General features: G+C 48.1%; 1 protein-coding gene across 4 annotated transcripts in view; it reads left to right on the forward strand.

The window, feature by feature from the left end:
- Positions 1-20,807, forward strand: part of EXD3 (exonuclease 3'-5' domain containing 3) — a 204,998-nt gene that overhangs the window by 44,899 nt on the left and 139,292 nt on the right. For all 4 annotated transcript variants that reach the window (XM_056504861.1, XM_056504864.1, XM_056504862.1 and 1 more), the window contains 3 exons: positions 9,939-10,003; positions 14,232-14,399; positions 15,593-15,760. In XM_056504861.1, the coding sequence (XP_056360836.1) occupies positions 9,939-10,003; positions 14,232-14,399; positions 15,593-15,760 (401 nt within the window). The remainder of the gene's footprint in view (positions 1-9,938; positions 10,004-14,231; positions 14,400-15,592; positions 15,761-20,807) is intronic.

The following is a 20,807-nucleotide window of genomic DNA, read 5'->3' on the forward strand; positions in this document are numbered from 1 at the left end:
AAACTGAAGAAAACAAGAGATGCAATCCTAACTACTGACCTTTTACTTGAGCTTGGTGATGTTTTTCAGCAGCAAAGCCTCTGGGGAGTAACAGCATCCTCCTTGCTATTGTGCTGCCTGCCCAAAAAGGGGGCTAAAGTTCAGCTTTTATGATGTTCTCACTCTGGGCTTGTGGGAAAAAGGCCACATTCCCTTTCTTAGGTCATACGAGTGCAAGAGATGACAGAGTCCTGCAGTCTAACCCCAGGGCAGAGGCCAGTGCAGAGTGGGGTTGGATAGACAGCTTGGCAAATACACTGCCAGCTCTTTCTCCTTATGGAGAGTCACTGCAGGTGGGAGGGCAATCTACATTGCTCAATTAAAAGGCACTGATTTATTTTATGTTGGTGTGTTATTGTTTCATAAGTGCACATGGGTTGCCATTACTTGTGATGGACTCTTGCACTTTATTGTTCAATCCTCCTTTTCCACTTTGGTCAACAGTTACTGGAAATGAACGTTATCTACCAGAACAAAAACATGAGGCAAACAAGCATAAAACAAATCCCAGCCTCCTCCCCAGCAAACCAGAGGGTTTCAGGGAACCCTCCATAGTTTTAAGGCCTGGGATTATTGCAGTGGATGTTTTCAAAGGGTGCTCCTTGGCCCTCAGACTGTTCATTCCCTGTACCTGGGGGCTGGAGAGACACCAGTTCCATTGCTCACAGCTCCTGATCAGGCTCTGTGTCTCTGAGCTGCCACCTGGTCTGACTTTCCCCCTTCCCTCAGCCACATCTGGTGTTTCTCTCCCCTGAGGTTTCCTTCAGCCTCATTGAGGTGTTGTTCAGCAGACACTGAGCTGCTGTTTCCACGTGGTGTGATGCTGGCTGTGCTGTGCTTTCTGAAATGCAGGGTCTGGGAGCAGAGGAGGTGGCTCTGCCTGGAAAGGCTGCCTATGGCAAGGATAAATCCTCTTCTAAAATGATGGATACTGTTTTAAAGTTTCTATAAGACATAATGTTTAAACCAAATCTGGCTGATGCTGACACCCACCTGTGCATTGACATCCTTTGGCAGTGCTGTGAGTGCTCCAGGGGCTCGGTGCTGATCAGCTCACAGCCCCCAGGAGCAGCCAGCTGAGAATCCTGTCCTGGGGCTGATGTGTGTGTGATTGTGCCCCTGAAGATGCCTTAATATTTCTCTGTCCTTCTGGCTCACAGGTGTTGATTTTCATATCTGCAAGGACTTGCCCCTGGCACCTTGTGGTGCTGTGTAGTGCAGATCTGGCCACACACTCCTGCCCCACTGTTCTCCTCCTCCCTCACCAGCCCTGAGTGGCTCTGGTGGCTGTGGAAGATGCACCATCCCTGCTGGACCCCAGGAGCTCCCATTTCACAGAGCTGTAGGCTTTGGCTCTACACATCCCTCATTTAACCTTACTTAATTTTGGCTAATCTGAGAACGGATCTCTTTTCATTTTCTGCTGGATGCACTTTGCACTGAGCTATACAGACATTGGGAGGGAGAAGAATTTGTCTAAATTGTTTGTTTTTCCTTGGGAAAAAAGAAATGGGGATTTATTAGCAGTTTGCCCTCCCCAGGGCTCTCCCTCAGCAAAGCCTTGCTTCGGTGGCAGAGCTGTTGGAGATTCAGCACAACAAAAGTTCACACAGTTCAGAGCTCCAATGATTACAGAGGAGCTTTTCTTGGGATTTTTAAAATGTCCTAGACACAATTAAAAGAATTTCTCAGCAAGGAGAGTGCAAGCTGGGGACTCTCTGGCAGATGTAATCACTCAAGGAAAACTTTGTTTGGCTTGGCTGGGCCCTGCCTTGGTTCCCTGCTCTTTCATCCCAGCACCAGGCTTTGTGTCAGGCTTTGCAGTGTGTGTCTGTCTTTCCCTCTTTCCATCTGCCCCACATTCCACTGCAGGCTGAATGGGACAGCCTTAACCTGGCTACTTCCAAGACAAACAGCGAGTCAGATGGAAAAGGGGGGCCTTGGCTGTCAGGAGGCTCTGTGGTCACTCACTTCCTAGAACTAAAGGCTGGGAGTTGATCTATGAGCCAGCCAAGCCAGAGACAATGATTGGGTTCCCATTTTGTTCTTTTGGTACTGTCTTAAATATGTGCAATGACTGGGAAAACAAAATTTGCATAAAGTAGAAATCCACTTTGTCATACAGATTGTCCTACCCTGTGTCCTTCAGTGTGGGTGGCACAGGTGGCAAAGCTCAGCTGTTGTTCCTTACAGGGTTTTGGGAGCCAGGCCTGTTCTTAGAGAGCTGGGCTGTAACAGTTCCTGGCTATGATGGGATGGTTTTGGTAGCCACATGGATGGGACTGGTACAGCTGGAATTCTGGTGTTGGGCTGCATGGTCTTTGTGAGTCACTTCAGCTCAGGGGATTCTGAGATTCTGTGAATCAGCAGGAGAGAGAAATCCTGGAGTGACCCCAGGTCAGCTCCAGTATGTCCAGCCAGATCCTGCTTTCATGCTGTGGCTTTGCCCAGCCTTTGGACAGGGTATTTCTGTGCCCAGGTGTGACAGGGGTGTGAAGGTGCCTGCCCCTGCTCCAGAGCCACCCCTGGACAATGTGCTGTGCTTTTGGGACATGAGATTTTCAACTCTAAACCCCAGAGTGCTGCTGGGCTGCACCAGCTTGTGGTGATTAGAGAGCAGGTGATTATTGACTGTGTTGTTGGCAGATTCTGGCACTGATGAAGTTGGGATAAGAAGTGGGCAGATTCCCTCTCAGGCACTGAGGGACATCTGAAATGCTGCCAAGCACCTGAGGTAGGGTGGGAGGCCTGAGAGGTGCCTGTGAGCTGGTGCTGCTGGGCAGGAGCCCTTCAGGGCAGGCTGAGCTCTCTGTGCAGCCCCAGGGCTGTGGCAGCCCCCGGGCAGGGCTGGGGTGGGCTCTGTCCCACACTGAGCTGTTCTCTGCTTTCATTCGGCACTGGAACTCAGAACCACACACTAAAGAGACTTTCCATTGGTATTCAGGGCTCATATGCCAGCTCTGCACAGTTTCCTGCAGCTTCCAAGGGAAAGGACCTTGCCATGCATAATTCAATCACGTTCAGCACGGCAGCAGTGGGATTTTTTTTTCCACAAAGGTCTATAACATCTGACTGGTGAACTTGTATACTTTGGGAACTCGCAGTGCGCCTGCTTATCTGGCTCTCTCAGATAAACACCTCTCAGCATCCTGTTTTTCTTGTGCCATACGAACAGGAAGAGAGCGATTGTTTGAGATGTGCGTCAGTCAGAGCTGGACCCAGGCAGCCCCTTACCCTCCCCATTGCCATGGAAACCACCAAATCCCTTCACACACATTAGTGCTGAGCTGACAGGTATCCTGGCTTTTCCACTCAGCCTCCCCAGAGCTGTGACTTCAACGTGCAGGACATGGCCAAAATAGGGTTTTTATTTTATCGAGGCAGTGCAGCTATAAATACTGGAAGGGAACAGCCATCACTAGTTTTGTTTTAAGGAGCAGTGAGATCTCTTATGTGGCCATGGATGGTGCTAGAAGCATTGGAAGGGCTGGGAGGCAGTCTGTAGTCAGTGGGAGTGTGGGATGAGGGACTGGGCAAGGTTCTGCCTGAGCCTGTCCTGGAGACAAGTGGCTTGGGCCAGCCAGCTTTGGGAAAAGCACCTGGTGTTCTGCAGTCACTCAAGGGTCACCTGGAGAGCTCTGTGTGTGGAGGGAGCAGATTTAGTATTTGGGAGTGATTGCAACTATTCCTGGCACCTCAAGGTGGGATTTTCAAAAGCTGCAGCAGAAATGTGGATGAAGAACACACTGTTTGAAGGTTCTGATAATTCTGAGTGTCAGTGCTGGCCTAGTGGGAGGTGTCCCTGCCCATGGCAGGGGACTTGGAATGAGATGGTCCTTAAGGGCCCTTACAACAAACTGGGCTGGGATTCTACCAGAGATGGAGTTTTAATCTACCACTCTGAGATGTAATTAGCCAGAGGAAGAAGAAGAAGTTATTTTAACTTGGGGGTTTAACCACTGTTTTATTCAACATAAGCAAAGCAGCAATTTCCCTCTCCTCTGGAGAGCTTGATTCAGCCTGGACAGATGGGTCTCCTCCACTTTGTTTACCTGAGTAAACATGTCACCATGTCCCCAGGTGCCACATCTTCACCTTTTTTGAACACCTGCAAGGCTAGTGGCACCTCTGCTGCCCAGCACTCCTGGCTCTGTCCAGGGCCAGGCTGGACCAGCCCCTGCCCACCATACACACTGACCTTGCAAAGGGAGAGTCCTGCCCCCTCTGAGCATCTCTGTGCTGCTGAAATGTCCTCAAGTGAGGAACTGGCAGAAGGAAAGGTGGCAATGTCTGTTGTACAAGAATCAAGCTATTGTTACTGTTCTTAAAAGAAAGATGGCTTCAAAATATGTACTACAGCATTTTAGAATTACCAGGTGGGTTTTTTCATTTAAAATGCTTAGGACACACAGTTAAAGGTTGTTAGGTTTGGAACTTGGGGATTTCCAGAGATGTCTGGAGGCAAAAATATAGATATCATTTTAGCTCTGTGATAGTACTCTGGATCTGAAGATTCTTTCCCATCCTGCCCTTGAGTCCTCTGGGGCTGCTGCTGTTCCTGGCAGTCTCAGTCTCTTACATAATTAAGAAGTTTTCCCTTTTATCCTGGACAATAGAATTTTTCTTCTCCTTTGCAGGATTGATAAGTTTGAAAGAAGAAATGGTTACTTTTCTGGAGTTCTGTTTTAGGTGTTTTTAAAGAGAATTTCCATTTCTATGGAAGTGCCCTTAAATCAGTGTAAGGATATTAATTGGCACCCTGGCTGTGCCAGATCCTCCTGTCCTGGCCTGAGGAGGTTGGCAGGACAGTGAGATGTGAGGAAGGGCTCATTCCATGGCCCTGATTGTTATCCTCCTTCTGGGAATGTGGTGACTGGCTCCTCACCCTTCCCTCAACTCTGGTTTATGGGAACAAAACCTAATTCTCTTCATCACTGAAAAAATGCATAGAGCTGGTGCCTAAAGGAAGTAAGGGTAGCCTGGCTGAATTTCTGAAGGAAAAGAAAAACTGTATGATGAAACTGTGGGTTTTGTTTAAACAGTTTTGAACACAAGAGCACAAACCCTTTTGGTGGGGATGGGGATCCACCAAGCTGAGGGCCTTGAGCACCCCTGGCTGTGCCCAGCCATGAGGGTGAGGGAGAGGTGGGAAATGGAAGGGAAGGAGGGACTCCCACGAGTGTCCCCACTGTCCCACAGAGATTGTATCCTGGTGCTGCAGAGCCCATAACACTGAGGTTAGAGCCCACCTGACAGAGGAGGAAACCCTGTGAGGGTGTTGACAATTACCTGCAAAAGGTTTCTGATTGTTACGTGTTTAGGCTTTTATCAAGTTGGATTTCATTAACTGCCTAGAAAGCAACCTCTTGGTGTTATTTTTAGAATTGCTATTTCTGTACAAATCTCTGTACTTCTCCTTGTCCAGCCAGGGTGCCCTGAAATGGTCCCCAGATGACCTTTGTTTGACCTTGTTCAGGGTGACAGTGTGGGACAGGCTCCTTCTCTCCTGGGCAAGGGAAGGTTCTGTGCCAGGCTGGGTCATCTCAGGCACTGTGAGATGTCCCAGAGCTGGTGACCCCTTGGAAAGTTTCATTTTTATCTGTTGAGCTGGCAGCAGCTCTGCTCCTGTGCTGGCTGTGGTGCCCAGTGTTGTGAGGGGATTCTCTGCCCTGCTCAGGTGAGACCCCACCTGCAGAGTGGTGTCTGTACACCCTGGGAGTGGAATGAGAGCAGTGAGGATGTTCTCAGGGCTGATGTGGGAGAGGGGAGCAAAGCCCCTGTTTGCAGCACTGGTGGGGCTGTGCTGAGCCTGCCCTGCCCCACAGAGCCTGGGGAGCTGCTCTCCCACCTCTCCATTGACAAAAAGCACTAAGAAAATAAGACAGCAATGTCACTGCCTCTCGTGCTCAGCCAGGCAAACCTTCTCTTTTAATGAGAGTGCATTTTGTTTGATCTGTGCTTTTGGGGGGGAAATGATGAATTTTAGCCATTATGAAAACAAAAGGCATGGTTATTTGTAAGGTTTGTTTTATAAGAAGCATATGTGTGCTTTATTATTCTTGTGCTTTAAGTGTGGGGATTGTTTTCAGTTGGGAGGCTGTGGTAGAAGAATGTGAACTTCTGACTCACTTAGAAATCAAGCATGTATCAGCCAAATGCTGAGGGTTCCTATTATGTTTTCATAACTCAGATTTCTCAGAATGGAAAGGATCTCTCTTGCCCTTGGTTAGAGAATGATTTTTGTTTCCATTGAGAAAGGCTGGCTTCTCTTCTAGAAAAACTTCTCTTTCTTTCAATACACTGTTCATCTCCTTTTTCCCTCTCCAGCAGGGCAGTTTCTCCATGTTCTGCCTGTGCACCTCATTCTCCACCATATTTCCCAATTCTGGCTTCTCAATAACGATGTAGTCAGCAGCACAGACCAAGGTATGGCTTCACAGAGTGATCCCAGGAAAGCATGGCCTCAGACAGTGGCTCCTGGGGCATTCTGGCTTCTAGAGGAACCAAAGGAGGAACTTGAGATGAGTATTGCCTGCAAAGCCAGATGGAGCCCCAGCCATTGTGTGGTTGTGTGCTTGGTGTAAGCTTATGCAAGGATATTAGGGAGCACACATTCAGTAGGACTAACTCTGTGGTATGTGATTGCATGTTGGCACAGTAACTGAGCAGATCCAAACCAGAGACTCTTGGAGGAATTGCTGGCCTGTACCTTGCAAGGAGCATCCCTGAGTTAAAAGTTTCTGTTAAACCAGGTCTGTGTGGAAGATGATAAAGAGCCACAAAAAGCTTAGCCTCTAGATACTGACCTCCTTCCTAAAGTGAAGCAAAATATTTCCTCCTAAGTGAAACAACCACCTCAGTTGGATTGGAATAAAGCTTTTCCCCTGCTCTGGAATGTTCTTCCCAGAGAGGTGCTGGTGGAATCACCATCTCTGGATGTGTTTAAGAAAAGGCTGGACAGGGCACTTGGTGCTATAGTCTAGACTCTGAGTTGAGGTGTTGGGACACAGGTTGGACTGGATGATCTCAGAGGTCTCTTCCAACCCCATTATTCTGTGATTCTGTGACTCTGCCAGATTGAAGTTCTCTTTAGCAGTGGAGCTTCCAGGTGTCCTTGTTGGGAATGATGGGGTTTTTCTGGCCACCATGCCTCAACCTTGCCTTGTTCTTGTCCAGAGCTGAGCCCAGATGCACTTGTGGTTCAGTCCTGACCACCTGGTTTTCAGTCACTTTGCTTTACCCTTCCTTCCCTTGTACTTATCCCTCACTCTCTACTGTGTGGAGCAGCTCCCCTCTCTCCAGGTTTTTCTGGAGGGTTTATGAAACTGCCTGTATGGCCCTGTTGTTTTACTTGTTCTGGCATTAGTTTATTGCTGCTTCTCTTCTTCCTTCTGGGATGTGGATGGGCAGGTAGCTGTGTGGTATCCTGCTGGAGCACAGCAGTAGTTTCTGATGAATTATCCATGTCAAAGACACTGATTTTTCACTCTTTAGGGGTGCCAGAGAACCATGAGCAGGACAGTCCTCCAAAAAGGTCCTGCAGGAGACAGATGAATTGTTCCTTTCTTTCAGGAGACCAAACTATGTGGAGCTTCAGATTTCCATCTTCTGTCTCATCTGGAGAGCAACTGGATGCTCCAGGTCCAACCTGAGCTGTGCTGTCCTCCCTCTGCTGGGATGAGACAAGGGCACAAGGTGGCTTTACTCTCCTGTTCATGTCTGGCTCTGGGAGCAACTGCTTGTGGGTTATTTTATTATGTTTAGCCCCTGATTGTGCCTCATCCTCAGATTGTCAGAGGCCTCACCAGGTGAGGAAGGGAACAGCCCTGTGCAGACATGAGCAGATTTCTCAGTTTCTCTTCTTGTTCAGTCCCTGCCCTCTGCCATTGCGAAGCCATTCCCTGTGTCCTGTCCCTCCATCCCTTGTCCCAGTCCCTCTCCAGCTCTCCTGGAGTCCCTTTGGGCTCTGGGAGGGGCTCTGAGCTCTCCCTGGAACCTTCTCCTCTGGGCAGGCCCATGTCCCTCCTGTGCTGAGGAGCCCAGAGTGGATGCCCTGCTCCAGGGGTGGCAGTAACCCAGCTCTGGGTTATTTGGCTCTGTGGCCAGGAAGGTGTCCCTGTGTCCCTGTACTGCTGGCACTGACCTGGTTAACTCTGCAGAGATGTTTTCCTGTGGCTGGATCAGCTCAGGTTTCAGTGGCAGGGAGGTAAGGTAGCAAACAGGCAGTAAGAGGAGGGTTGGGTTTTTGATTGAGGTTTAGAAAGCTTTTAACAAGTTGAATTATTGGTTGCATCTGAAGTGAAACACTGCTCTGCTAACTGCTCTCATTTCCTGTATCATTCCAGCCTGTTCCCTGCATTAATTACAGCTCAGATTTACAGTGGATTTGGTTACACACTGTGTTGCATTCTCTTTTCTTTCCTGTGTGTGTATAAATTTCTTTGGGAGTCAGGCCAAGAGGAGAGTGTGCAGATATGCTCACACACATGGACTGAATTTGACTGTAATTTGCTAATTTACTGGGGAGAAGGGATCTGGCTTTTCTTCTGTTTTGGTGTAAAAAGAGGCTTTTCTTTTTCCAAAGGAGGAGCAGTAGCTGAGAACAGCCAGTGTTTGGAGAGTTCAACATTTCAGAACAGCCGGAGATGAGAGAAAATATTATCTTGTGAATTGTAAATGTGGCATTTTTAATTTGGCTGGTGTTTTCCAGAGGTTAGTGGATAATTGGAATATTATCATGCTCTTGGCTCAGCCAGTAATCAGCTTGCTACTTCAAATATTTGATGAATGCAGTGCCTCAGAGTTCAGCTGGATGAGGTAGAGCCTTTCACAGCTGAAGGAGATTTTTGTGACCTGAAATATGAAGTGTGATGGGATGCTGAGCATGAAATCTAGCATTTGGAAATGAGCTCTTTAGGAACTGTAAAGCACAGAAGGTGATTAAAAGGAAGTTTCCTTTTCAGTTTAACATTTTTCTTTTGGCTGTATGAAAACATAAGAGGAGGTCTGTTAGGAGGAGTGGTTTTGGAGAGTTCATTCAGATTTTTAAATTCATTCTTCACATTTAAACTGTTGATGTTGCAGATAATTTTCATTCAGAGTATTTTGTGTCATGGTTTCTTAAGTAAATGAGTGTGAATTAAGTAGAATCAGATATCAAACCTGTTATTGCTTTTGAAATAAAATATTCCTAAACAATTGCTTTAGAAGTACTGGTGTCATAAATATTGGTATGATGAATAATGGTATGATGAATTACTGTATGAGGAATGTTAACACACAAAAGACTGCAAGTTCTGCAATAACTAGGTGAAAAGTAGGAGAAAAATTCCTAATAACCTTCTTTTGAAATATTTGATCCTTCTTTGTTTAGCCTTGTCAGCACAGCAGCCTTTCATCTTCCTTCTTCCTCAGGCACCTCTAGCCTGAGTCCCCTGCAGCCCCAGCGTTGTCCTGGCAGGGCACCCCCAGCACAGCCAGGTCCCTGTTCTGGCCCACAGTCACCTGTCCCTGCCCATCCCAGCTGGCCAGGAGCTTCCCTGCAGAGCCCTTCACAAGCCCCTGTGCTGCCCATCCCTCCTGACCTGTGGGGTGCTGGCTCTGCAGGAGCCTCTGCTTTCCAGGGAAGGGTGGGCTGGGCAGGGCAGGGAGCAGCAGCAGCTTTGGAGTGAGGAGCCCAGCCTGGCTGCTGGCTGGGACTTTGTTGGGATTTCAGAGTGCAGGCTTTTACACACTAATCCTGACTGGCAGTTGGAGCTTGGTGGTTTCCAGCATGGAGTGGCTGATTTCTCTGGGGTGAAACAATGCCCCAGTGTGTCTGGGCTGTCTCTACACAGAAAATAAATCTGGTTTGTTTTGTTTTTCTCCCTTCTTTTCTCTCTCTCTTCCCCCTCCTTCAGGCCAGGACCCACTCCTACTGCTGAAAACCCTTCAGCTTCTCTGGACAAAGCAAGAGCTGGGGAAGGTAAGGCTGAGCCCTGCACACAGCAGTTCCTCTGGATGCAGAACATGTCCAGGCACAGGATGCTGGGGTCAGAGCCACCATCCCTCACAGCTGCTCTCATTCCAGCACTCAGGGGAGAGCCTCTGCATCTGCAGCTACAAGTGAAAAGAAAAGGTACCTTTGTGATGGGGAGCAGCTCAGGGGCCCCCAGAAAAGAGCTGGAGTTTCCAGGGCTGAGTTACAGAAAGAAAGAAAATCAAAGTTGCTTTTGTTTTGTTTTAAGCACCTTTTTGTCCATTAAATGGAGGATCTTGGGGGGAGGGGGAAGAATATTGCTAGTAGCTGAATAAAATGAGAGTTGAACTTGGTAGAGAAGTGCATTTTATCAAGTGGATATATCACAGCTTTCATATTTGAAGAATTCTTTTTTTTTCTGATTTGGTTTGATTTTGCCTTTTAGAGTGGTGAATGTAATTTACACTGCTGTCTAAAATAAGTGCTGTATTTTTATATAGCAAGCTATGGGCTCTACATGGAGACTTTTCATAGGCAGCAAAATATATTTCATCTAAGTTTGGAAGCTTGAAAACTAACAAAAGCAGCAGATGCATCAGCTGAGGGGTGAGTTTTCCATGTTTAGCTCTGTGCTGCTCAGGCAGGTTCAGCAGTGAGATGATTCCTTTTCTAGAAGGCACAGAGCCCTGCAGCTCCCACATAACCACATGGAAGAAGTGCTGTGGAGTGGCTGAGGACCTGGTGGATGTGCTCCATCCTGGGTGTCTGCAGTGCTTAGTCACTGTCCTGGCCTGCTGCTCTTAGACTTTAGACTGTGGTTGCCAGCTGGAATGAACAACTGGAAACCCAGTGTGAGAGGTGCCTTTCCAAATGGTCAGCCACTGGTGGAGACTTGAGCTCAGCAACTCTGAAGCCTTGAGCTTTCCATCAAGTTTTGTTAGAGTTGGAGGAAAAAAAAATATTATCCTTTAGGTCTAGAGGGCAGTTATTCCCACAAAACAACAGCAGGAAAGGGAAATCATCAAAATCTGTTTACTGGATACCCTGGGATGTCTATGTGGATTGGGAAGAAAAACACTCTGGAGAAGACAAAGCCTCCCATGGACGTGTCCTTTGGCAGAGAGCATTCAGTGATTCTGCTGGGGGTGGAAAAGCTCAGGATCCCCAGGAGCCATGGAATCACAGAGTGGTTTAGGTTGGGAAGGAATTTAAAGTTCATCCAGTGCCACCCCCTGCCATGGGCAGGGACCCCTCCCACTGTCCCAGGCTGCTCCTGCCCCAGTGTCCAGCCTGGCCCCTGTGCCAGCCCTGCCCACCCTGCCAGGGAACAATTCCTGCCCAATATCCCATCTAACCCTGGAAAAGCCATTCCCTGTGTCCTGTCCCTCCATCCCTTGTCCCCAGTCCCTCTGCAGCTCTCCTGGATCCCTTCAGGCCCTGGCAGGGGCTCTGAGCTCTCCCTGATCCTTCTCCTCTGCAGTGAGCACCCCCAGCTCCCAGCCTGGCTCAGAGCAGAGGGCTCCAGCCCTCAGACCAACCTGGCCTCCTTTAGATTCATTCCTATAGATCCACATCTTTCTTCTGTTGGTCACCCCAGAGGCACCTGGGCTTTGCTGGTCCCCAGTGGGGTTTGCAGGTGTGTCCCCCCTCCAGGCTGGGCAGGAGGATATTTCTCAGCCTGAAGGGTGCCCAAGGAAAGCCTTTCTGGAGCAATGGGCAGGGCTGTGGTGAGCCCAGCTGCTCTGGGAAGACACAGCAGGAATGTCCCCGTGGGTTCTGACTCCTGCTTGTCACACTGTCACCAGGACAGGCTGATCCATGCCCAGGGCTGTGCACCCACAGAAAGTGTAGACTCTGTTTTGTGGGACTGGGCTGCTCTGCCCTCTGTGTGCAGCTCAGGTGGATTGTGCTGCTGCTGCCACCCAAATGTCCAGCTCCAGTAACTGAGGTAAGTTGACTTAAATCCAGCTCAACCTGCCCAGTCCCAGATAAGGGCAGGAGCTTCTCTGCCTCTTGCTGTGTGTGCCTGTGGGTCAGTACTGTCCATGAGCTGGGGTAAATCAGCCCAGTGACCATGGGCAGGAATGTGTCTGCCAGGTCTGGAACGTGGGTATAAGAAATGGTCATTTCCTGCACAGGAGTGACAGTTTGGAAATAGCCAGGAAGCATCAGCAGACTGCCCAGAGCTGTGGGACTAGAAACAGAGCACCAAAGCTGAATAAAGGAGTGTGTGGTTTGAGCATCCAGCAACATTTTCCTATTCCCATGATCTGTCAGGCTGTAGAAATCCCCCAAGGACCATTCCCTGCCATGGGAATCAATTGAAATGGAAATGGCAATTACAAAAAAAGTTTGAGAGGAGTCCCTCTCTGGCAGAGGGATGAGCCAGGCAGCACAGACTCTTTCCTCTCTGATTTAGGTGCCTTTTGTTCCCTGCCTTTCCCCCTCAGACTACAGATGCCATGGCTGAAGGCTTGCTGGGTTTGGAAGGAGGCTTTTTCCCAGCTCATCAGTCTCACTGGTGTGAAGGGCAGACTCAGTGCAGTGAGCACATTTTGTGTCAGTGCTGGGGCTGCTCTGCCTGTGCCAGCAGGATCTGGTGTCTCCTGGAGCCCATCCTGCCAGAGCCCAGGCTCAGATCCCAGCCCAAGGAGGAGCTGAGCTGGGTGGTGGAAGCTCCAAATGTGCTGGAGTGGAGTTTTGGGGGGAAAAATCCATTTCCAAGCAGTGCAGTGGAGTTGGCAAGTTGCTTTGTTTTCCCTTGGCTGTTGTATTGGATGTTTGTGGTTGGATCAGAGCTCATCTTTGCATTCTACTGCATCTCCCAGCAAAGCTGGAGCCCTGTGTTTAACATTGCAAACTCTTGCCACAGGGAAAATTACTTACAGGGAGAAATCTCTTATCTAAGGTCCCATCTCTGTTAGTCATCAGCTTTTTCATAATGCCTTTGGTAGCCTGATGAGAAAGACACAGTTTCTGTCATAAACCATAGGTTCTGTGGGTTTTCCAGACATGAAAGACACTCTGGAAAACAACTGTCTTCCAGTAAATATTGTCGATGAATAAAAAAAAAAATAAATTTATTGGCAAATTTTCTGTAGATTATATTTTGTTTTCCATGTCGTTCTTCAGACTTTATAGTTTCAACTGGAAGCTCCAAATGGGGCCTTGAAATCCAGTAAATTACAAGTGCTGGCTGCAGCAGGAATGAGCATCTTTTGGATTTGCCTTTTTATCCAGAGAAGCAAGAGAGCAGCTGCTGTCAGTGATTTCTTGTTTTCTGTCTCTGCTCGCCCTGCTCCAGGCTGGTGATGTGCCATGCAGGGAGAGCTCCTGTGTGGGTACTGAGGATGCCACTTCCTCACCCTGCCAACCCTCCCAGCTCCCTGGAAACTGCTTCTAATGTAAACATTATAGAGATATTGCTCAGTACTGCTAATTTATCACTTCTACCAGATGGGTAGTAAGTAGCCTATTAACATTCACAAAGTGAGGGTCCAATTCCTTCACATTTCTAAACACATCACCCTGGGGTTTCTAAGATTTATGGCGTGGAGTTTTCCCATGTTGTGAGCCCATTGTGGGGCCTTTGGGCTCATGGAGGTGTGCAGGGGCAGGAGGTGCTCAGGGAGCTTTGGGGCAAGGAGCACAGATTTGGAGGGTGACAATCTGACAGAATTTGAACTCAGATATTTCACTTTGATCTGAGTGTAAAATCCAGACTATTTTGGGATTCCCAAACGGTCTGATTATGGGCACTATTGTGACTGAAGTGGGCATAAGGTCAAATATGCATGTTCTTGTGCAGCCATGAGGAGGAGTTCTTCTACTATTCCTTGTAGGTATCTTAGAAGATCAGAAGATTTTTGAGCCCACTTTTCTATCTTCAATATTGCCATTTTCCCAATAACACCCCTCTCTCCAGCTCACTTCTTTTCTCCCCCTCCCCCAAATCCCAAGCCTCTTTGTCTGCCCCACAGAACAACTTCTCTGTCTTTATGGGATAATTAGTGTGGACAATTGCTGCTTTTCCCATTGGGTTTGAGGTGCAGTGAGCCATGAAGGAATCTGTAATGACATGAAAAGTCACTGGAGGCGCGGATGGTGGCTGAATAGCAACAGTTACCTCTCTGAATAGATTAAATTTTAAAAAATAAAGCTTTGTGTTCAGCTGGGGGAAGGGAGGATTCACTAATCTTTTTGTACATGACAATGTGGTTTTGTATCTCGGCAGCTCAAGGAAGAAATCAGGCGGGGCTTTGCCAGACTGGAGGACCCTTTGGCAGGATTCCTGGCCATGCTGGAGAGCAGCAGTGATTGGAAGGGGAAAGGGCATTCCCTGGGGTATTGCATCACCACGGAGCTGCAGCTTTGGATAAAAACGCATCCTGCTGTCCCACAGGTTAGAAAAAGAGAAAGCAAGAGAGCTGGGAGAGAGGAGAGAGTAATTGATTTTAATGTTCCTCAAGTGTCTCTAGTTTCACTTTATTCCAAAGTCCAGTATCTTCTCTGTAGCCTTACACAGAGTGTGACAAGGTGTGAAACTCACAGTGAGATGTTGTTATGTGTGGCGTGCCTGGCCTGAAAATGAAATTTAGGATTTCCATCTCTCCAGTTCAAACCACTTTGACCAAGTGTTGCTCTTGCAGCCTTTCCAGGCTGGAGGCTCTCCTACTGGAACCCACATCCCTGCTGCCAGGAGAAACCCAGTTGCAGAAATCTGCTCTGTGTGTTCTTCCAGTTCTGCAAATAGAAGCCAGTTACTGTAGGATTGCTTAATTCCTGCCATATGGTGGGAATGCAGAAAATGGGAACAGCCTGCCTTTTCAGCAGCTGAATGATTAGTTCTGTAAAGTTGGGTCATCAGATTTTATGTCCTAATGTTTACCATTCCATCTGCCCTCAGATATTCTGACCTACTGAGATTTTCTCTTTTCTGTAGGCTTTTGGCTCTGAACAGCAGGATACTTTTATATTTGTGTTGCTTCCTTTCCCATTTTTCCAAATGGCTCTGGTTAGATGTTGAGCTCTGCCATCACAGGATCAACCAAGTGCAGTGAAGTGCTACTGGCACTGAAATGCCTGTGTCATGAGTGAATGGTCATGTGGGAACACAAGGATTAATACCTGCTTCTGTGTATCTTTTAATAGTGCTTTTTCTTTCCTACCCTTCATGTACCCAGCAGCAAGCCTGGGAATGACAGTAGAATTCTTATGCCTGATAGGTGAGATCTCCCTGGAGGGCAGTCGCTGGAAAGTCTCTCAAAGATTTTCTACTGGGAACTAGAGGGGAGAATTTCTGAAGAGCTCTGTTAGCACAGAGGGCATTTTCCAGTTTCAGATTTTACTTTTGCACAACACCCTATCCCTTCTCTGGAATTACCCCACAAACATTTTATGTTCTTAGAGCGGGTGCTGTGAAAAAAATGTATATCGTATTGTTCTGATTTCTGGCTGCAGACTGTGGGGAAATGGGAGAATCCCTTCCAGAGGAATTTCTTGCTCTGTTTAAACAAGCTGCCTTTTCAACCACTGCTGAATGGCAGCCATCTTTAGCAGACCTGTGTTTGATTGTTTTTTGGTTGTTTTCTGAAGTCTGGCACCAAGCTGAAGAAGCTGCAGGCCCGTGTGCTCGGAATGCTCTCCCAGTGCCCAACTAATCTGCTTGACCCCCTGATTAGCATTTACCAGCTCCACACAGCGGACCGGAACTGTTTGCTTGAGCATGTCAGTCATCTTTATCTCCAGGGCAGTTACAAAGAGGTGGGTCACGTCTTTCAAATAAATTTACCTTGCCAGTTCTCTGTGAATGCCTGTGTCCTTTTTTTGGATGCATTTCAATGTGAATTCCATTTCATCCCAGCAGCTGCACGCTGTGAATGCTGCAGCTCTTCCTGTGTACAGCAGCAGTCTGGGCTCAACCTCAGCTTTTCTGCTGGCTGAGAACAGAGTACCAGGGAATCCTCCCTCCACTCCTTTGCTGACCTCTGAAAGTAATAGCTTAATAGGCCTTAATTTGGAGAATTTAAAGGGATGATTATGGTTTTTTTTTTGTTTTCCTTGTCCTTAGCAAGAAAACAAAGGGATTTTAGTCCTTGGTCATAGACCTGCTGGGCTATCTCCTGCCCACCTGCAGCCAGAGGGCTTGGAAAAGCTCACTGGTCCTATGTGATTGCCCCAACCTCAGGTCTCAGTTGGAGGAGTTGGAGCATCTTTACCACTGAGACTCATATTCCAAATGTGTAAGACATCCTATGTCTGTGTCTGGGTGGTTGATGCAGGCAGGAGTTCACCAGGCCCAGGATCTAGTGTGCTTTACCTGTTCTACAGCACTGCAGCATCTCTGGCATGGCTGCTCCACTCTGGAATTGTTCCAGGCCAGATTGGATGGAGCTTGGAGCAACCTGGATAGTGGAAGGTGTCCCTGCCCATGGCAGGGGGTGGAAATGAATGGTCTTGAAGGTCCCTTCCAACCATTCTGGGATCTTTCTCTTTTAAAGGCAAAAGGATTTGTTTTTCTCACAGAAGCATGGTTGGTGGTGTATAACAACTTGACCTTGTTTTGCAAAAGTAAAACTCAAATAGTATTCTTAAAATCCTGTTCTTCAGTAAAGTTGAATTCCCAGATGGCATCCTGGAATCCCATTCTTGTTGATTTCTTTCAGTGCTGAAACAAAGATATTTTGTTTGGTTTGAAGTTCCCCAGTAGGTGCTTGAGACTTAGTCTTCTGCTCAAAAAGTTTTTGAATGTGAATATTTGAAAATTACAACAGAAATGTATTATTTGGTTATATTCAAGTGGGATTTTTAGGTCCATGGCTCCAAAGATATCTGTTGTTTTCATTAGAAATACAGTTCTTTTTAGAACCAGCTTTGGAAAGCTCGTTTTTTGTTTATTTTTTTTTTGTGAAATTGTTGTTCTGGTTTTTCTTTCATAGCAGAGCTCATTTACTGCTCATTCTCAGTGTGAAGAACAGGAAACCTCAACAGCTTCTCACTCTCAGCCATAGCTTTCTTCTAGCTTTCTTTTGTTACCAGAAGGATGAATAGAATTCTCTTCAAAAGTAACAGGAAGTCTTTTACTGCCCTTGGGGACTGAACATACCTAAGTCAGACTAACCCCAAACAAACTGGAGCTGGGGCTCTGAGCCTTGCAGTGGCTCTGGGTGTCTGTCTGTCCTGCTCTTTCCTATCTTTCACAGTGAAGCAGACTCAGATATAGGATTGTTGGCTCTTCAGTCTCTCCTGAAAGGACAGAAATCCATACAAATCCTGACTGTCATTATTTATTTTCTTGCTGTATTTGCAATAAAACAGCAGGCATTTTACAGTACAGTACTTAAAAGGACTTATAAAGTAGAAGGATATTACATTTTTCATGGGCAGATAGTGATAGGACAAGGGCAACTATTATAAGTTAGAAGAGGAGAAATTTAGATGGGATATTGAGAAGAAATCCCCCCCCTGTGAGGGAGGGCAGGGCAGTGGCTGCCCCTGGATCCCTGGCAGTGCCCAGTGCCAGGCTGGACACTGGGGCTGGAGCAGCCTGGGATTGAGGAAGGTGTCCCTGCCATGGCAGGGGTGGAACTGGATGGGCTTTCAGGGCCTTTCCAACCCAAACCAGTCTGGGATTCTGTGATTTATTCTGGAGCAGGTTATTGCCTTGTCTGTGGTGTGCAAACCATGAATATCCTGTGCCCTGAGAGTTAAGGCTCCTTTCCCTCATGGAGGTTTTGAGAACATTCCCTTTGGAAAAGGAGATCCAGATCCTTGGGGATGGCTGCGGCAGTTGTTGTTTGCTGAAGCACCTCTGCCCTCCTTGTGGCTGGATTTGGGGGAGCTGTCAAGGCTGACAGGGCACAGAGGGGGCCCGGGGCACAGCTGGAGGGGATGGCTCTGGCTCTCAGCACGGCTGTGCTGAGGAGGCACCTGCAGGGAGCAGCGCCAGCGGATGGCACTGCGCTCCCGGGGCGAGGCAGGCAGGCAGGTCTGGCAGCTGGGGAAAAGCAGGCATGTGCAACTGGTGTGGTGGCTGGGTGTCTGGTCTTCTATCTGTCCTTCGTGACAGGAGCAGTGAGAGCTTTGGGCAGGGCAAGGGGCTCCCAGCTCTGTTCATCGTGGCCGCCATGGCATGGGGAGGAGGGAGGGTTCAGCATTCCCGCTGAGGGATTCAGGGAAGCACAGCAGCCGTGTCCCCTTCCAGAGCCATGGCTCCCTGCTGCCCTTGGCCTGGGCTGGCCCAGCCTGCTGTGGGCAGGTGAGGTGTGGGGAGGGCAGTGGGAGCCAGGGGTCTCAGCTGGGAAGGGAACACCGTGTGGGAAGGGAGGGAACATGGTGTGGGAAGGGAACACCGTGTGGGAAGGGAACCATGGTGTGGGAAGGGAACATGGTGTGGGAAGGGAACACCGTGTGGGAAAACATGGTGTGGGAAGGGAACATGGTGTGGGAAGGGAACATGGTGTGGGAAGGGAGGGAACATGGTGTGGGAAGGGAACACCGTGTGGGAAGGGCTATGTGCAGGGGGATGTGCTGAGGGAAGAGCCCTGTATGAACACAGTGTGGGGAGCTCTCTGGTGGATGGGCTGAGGGAAGGGCCTGGATCAATGTGTGTGGGGAGCTCTTTGGTGGATGGGCTGAGGGAAGGCCCTGGATCAATGAGTGTGGGGAGGTACTTGCATGGATGGGCTGAGGGAAGGCCCCGTGTGAACACAGTGTGGGGAGCTCTCTGGTGGATGGGCTGAGGGAAGGGCCTGGATCAATGTGTGTGGGGAGGTACTTGCATGGATGGGCTGAGGGAAGGCCCCGTGTGAACACTGTGTGGGGAGCTCTCTGGTGGATGGGCTGAGGGAAGGACAGTGGGTGCCAGTGGATTTGATGTGAGAAGAGCACTGGGGTTTGGTGTGGGAAGGATGCTGGGTGGCTCTGGTGTGGAAAGGCACTTGGGTGCCAGTGGAAGTGGTGCAAGAAGAACTCTGGATGGATTTGGTGTGGGAAGGACACCCTGTGTGGTGTGGGAAGGACACTGAGTTTGGTGTGGGAAGGACACTGGGTGTTTTGGTGTAGGAAGGACACTGGGTTTGGGATGGGAAGGACACTGGGTGTTTTGGAGGGGAAGGACACCCTGTGTGGGGTGGGAAGGACACTGGGTGTTTTGGAGGGGAAGGACACCCTGTGTGGGGTGGGAAGGACACTGGGTGGTTTGGTGTGGGAAGGGCACTGGGTTTGGGGTGGGAAGGACACTGGGTTTGGGGTGGGAAGGGCGCTGGGTGCTGGCAGGACAATGCTGGGATTCAGCAGACCGGGGGTAATGCAGAGCGAGCGGGGCTGCGAGAGGCCCTGAATAGGCCAGGCTGTGCTGGAGAAGAATGAGGGGTAGGCAGAAGGCAAGCTAGTGTTTCATGGTCATCTTATGTTACACTTCAGCCTTTCAAAGAGTGTCTGGGGCTGCTTGAATGAACCTCTCTTGCACTGCGAATGCGGGAGCCTGGAGACAAAGGGGACTCTTGTCACTCGCAGGCCCCTTTGGGGAATAAAAGCCATTGTCACATGAACAGGGGCAGTCTGGCAGGCTGTGCATGCTTCAGTGCCCCATGATATCGCTAAGTCTCAGCAGAAATCACATTCAGGGCCCTGTCAGCTTTGATTAGCGGGGTCTCATGACTTAATGTGCTGCGATATTTCATGTCTAAGGGTGGCGGCTGTCTTTCTGGGGGATGAATGCCCTCTATTGTCCACTGAGTTATTTTATTTACATTTTTTAAACAGCTTATAAAGGTAAAAAGATAGCTGTGCTTAAAGAAAAAAATCAAATTCCTTTGCTTCTGGATCAGCAGTGAGTGCTGCTCGGGTCAGATACAGTGAAACTTGTTTTCACAGTCAGCATCAAAGTTCTCATCTTGTTTAACAGCTTTATAGTAAATTCTGAACAGGTGGCAGTGGAGCTGGGTTTAGGAAGGAAACAATAAATAATCTTTTTAGCCTCTGACAACCAGAAATATTCCTGGGCCTGAGAGACCTCCCACTCCAGCCTCTGTGTCAGTGATTCACGGAGTTTCTCTCCCCTTCATCACTTTGGTTCTTAAACAAGAATATTGGATGAAGCCTGTAGTATTTTATTTTTAGCAGGATTTTCAGTTGCTGTCCATTCAGATTTCTCTCTTTTCAAAAGCAGGGTATATTTTTTCTTCTAATGTTTTATCCCTCAATTTCTAGAAATAATGAAGGCTTGTATGTTAAATTTGGTTAATGTTTGCTCCTTCAATTAAGATAACGTGGATTATCTGGTAGAGTTCAGTTAAAATTTGACATAAAATATGTTGGAGTACCCAGAGAAAAAGCTGTGTAGACACAGAATTACAAGTTTTTGTCAGCAATGCTACAGACATGATAGGAAGGGTGATTGACCAGAGTTAAACTTAAAGGAGCACAAATACTCAGAAGTGTAAAAATGGACAGTTCAGTCCCCATCATGACCTTCAGTTTCAGTGCAGGGATGTTCTGAACAGAGTCAGGGGTGTTGGTGTTTGTAGACATACTTCATCCATGCTGCTGGACTACACACAGTGTATCTTGCAGGTCTGTCAGTAGAGATCAGTGTTAGCATCGATTGAGCACATTAATGCATAATCAGATTTTGGATTTCTTCATTCTGGCTTTTTCTGAGCAGTTCTCAGGCCAGGGAAAACGTCTCTGATACTGTTTCTTATCTCCATTTACCACCTTAATTATACAAAGGCTTGTTCAGCTCTCACTATATTTTAAAGTGTGTGCATGTGTATTTCCTTTTTTCTTTTAAATTAAGAACTATATT

This window comes from Oenanthe melanoleuca, chromosome 17, assembly GCF_029582105.1.
Source record: "Oenanthe melanoleuca isolate GR-GAL-2019-014 chromosome 17, OMel1.0, whole genome shotgun sequence".
Classification (NCBI taxonomy): domain Eukaryota; kingdom Metazoa; phylum Chordata; class Aves; order Passeriformes; family Muscicapidae; genus Oenanthe; species Oenanthe melanoleuca.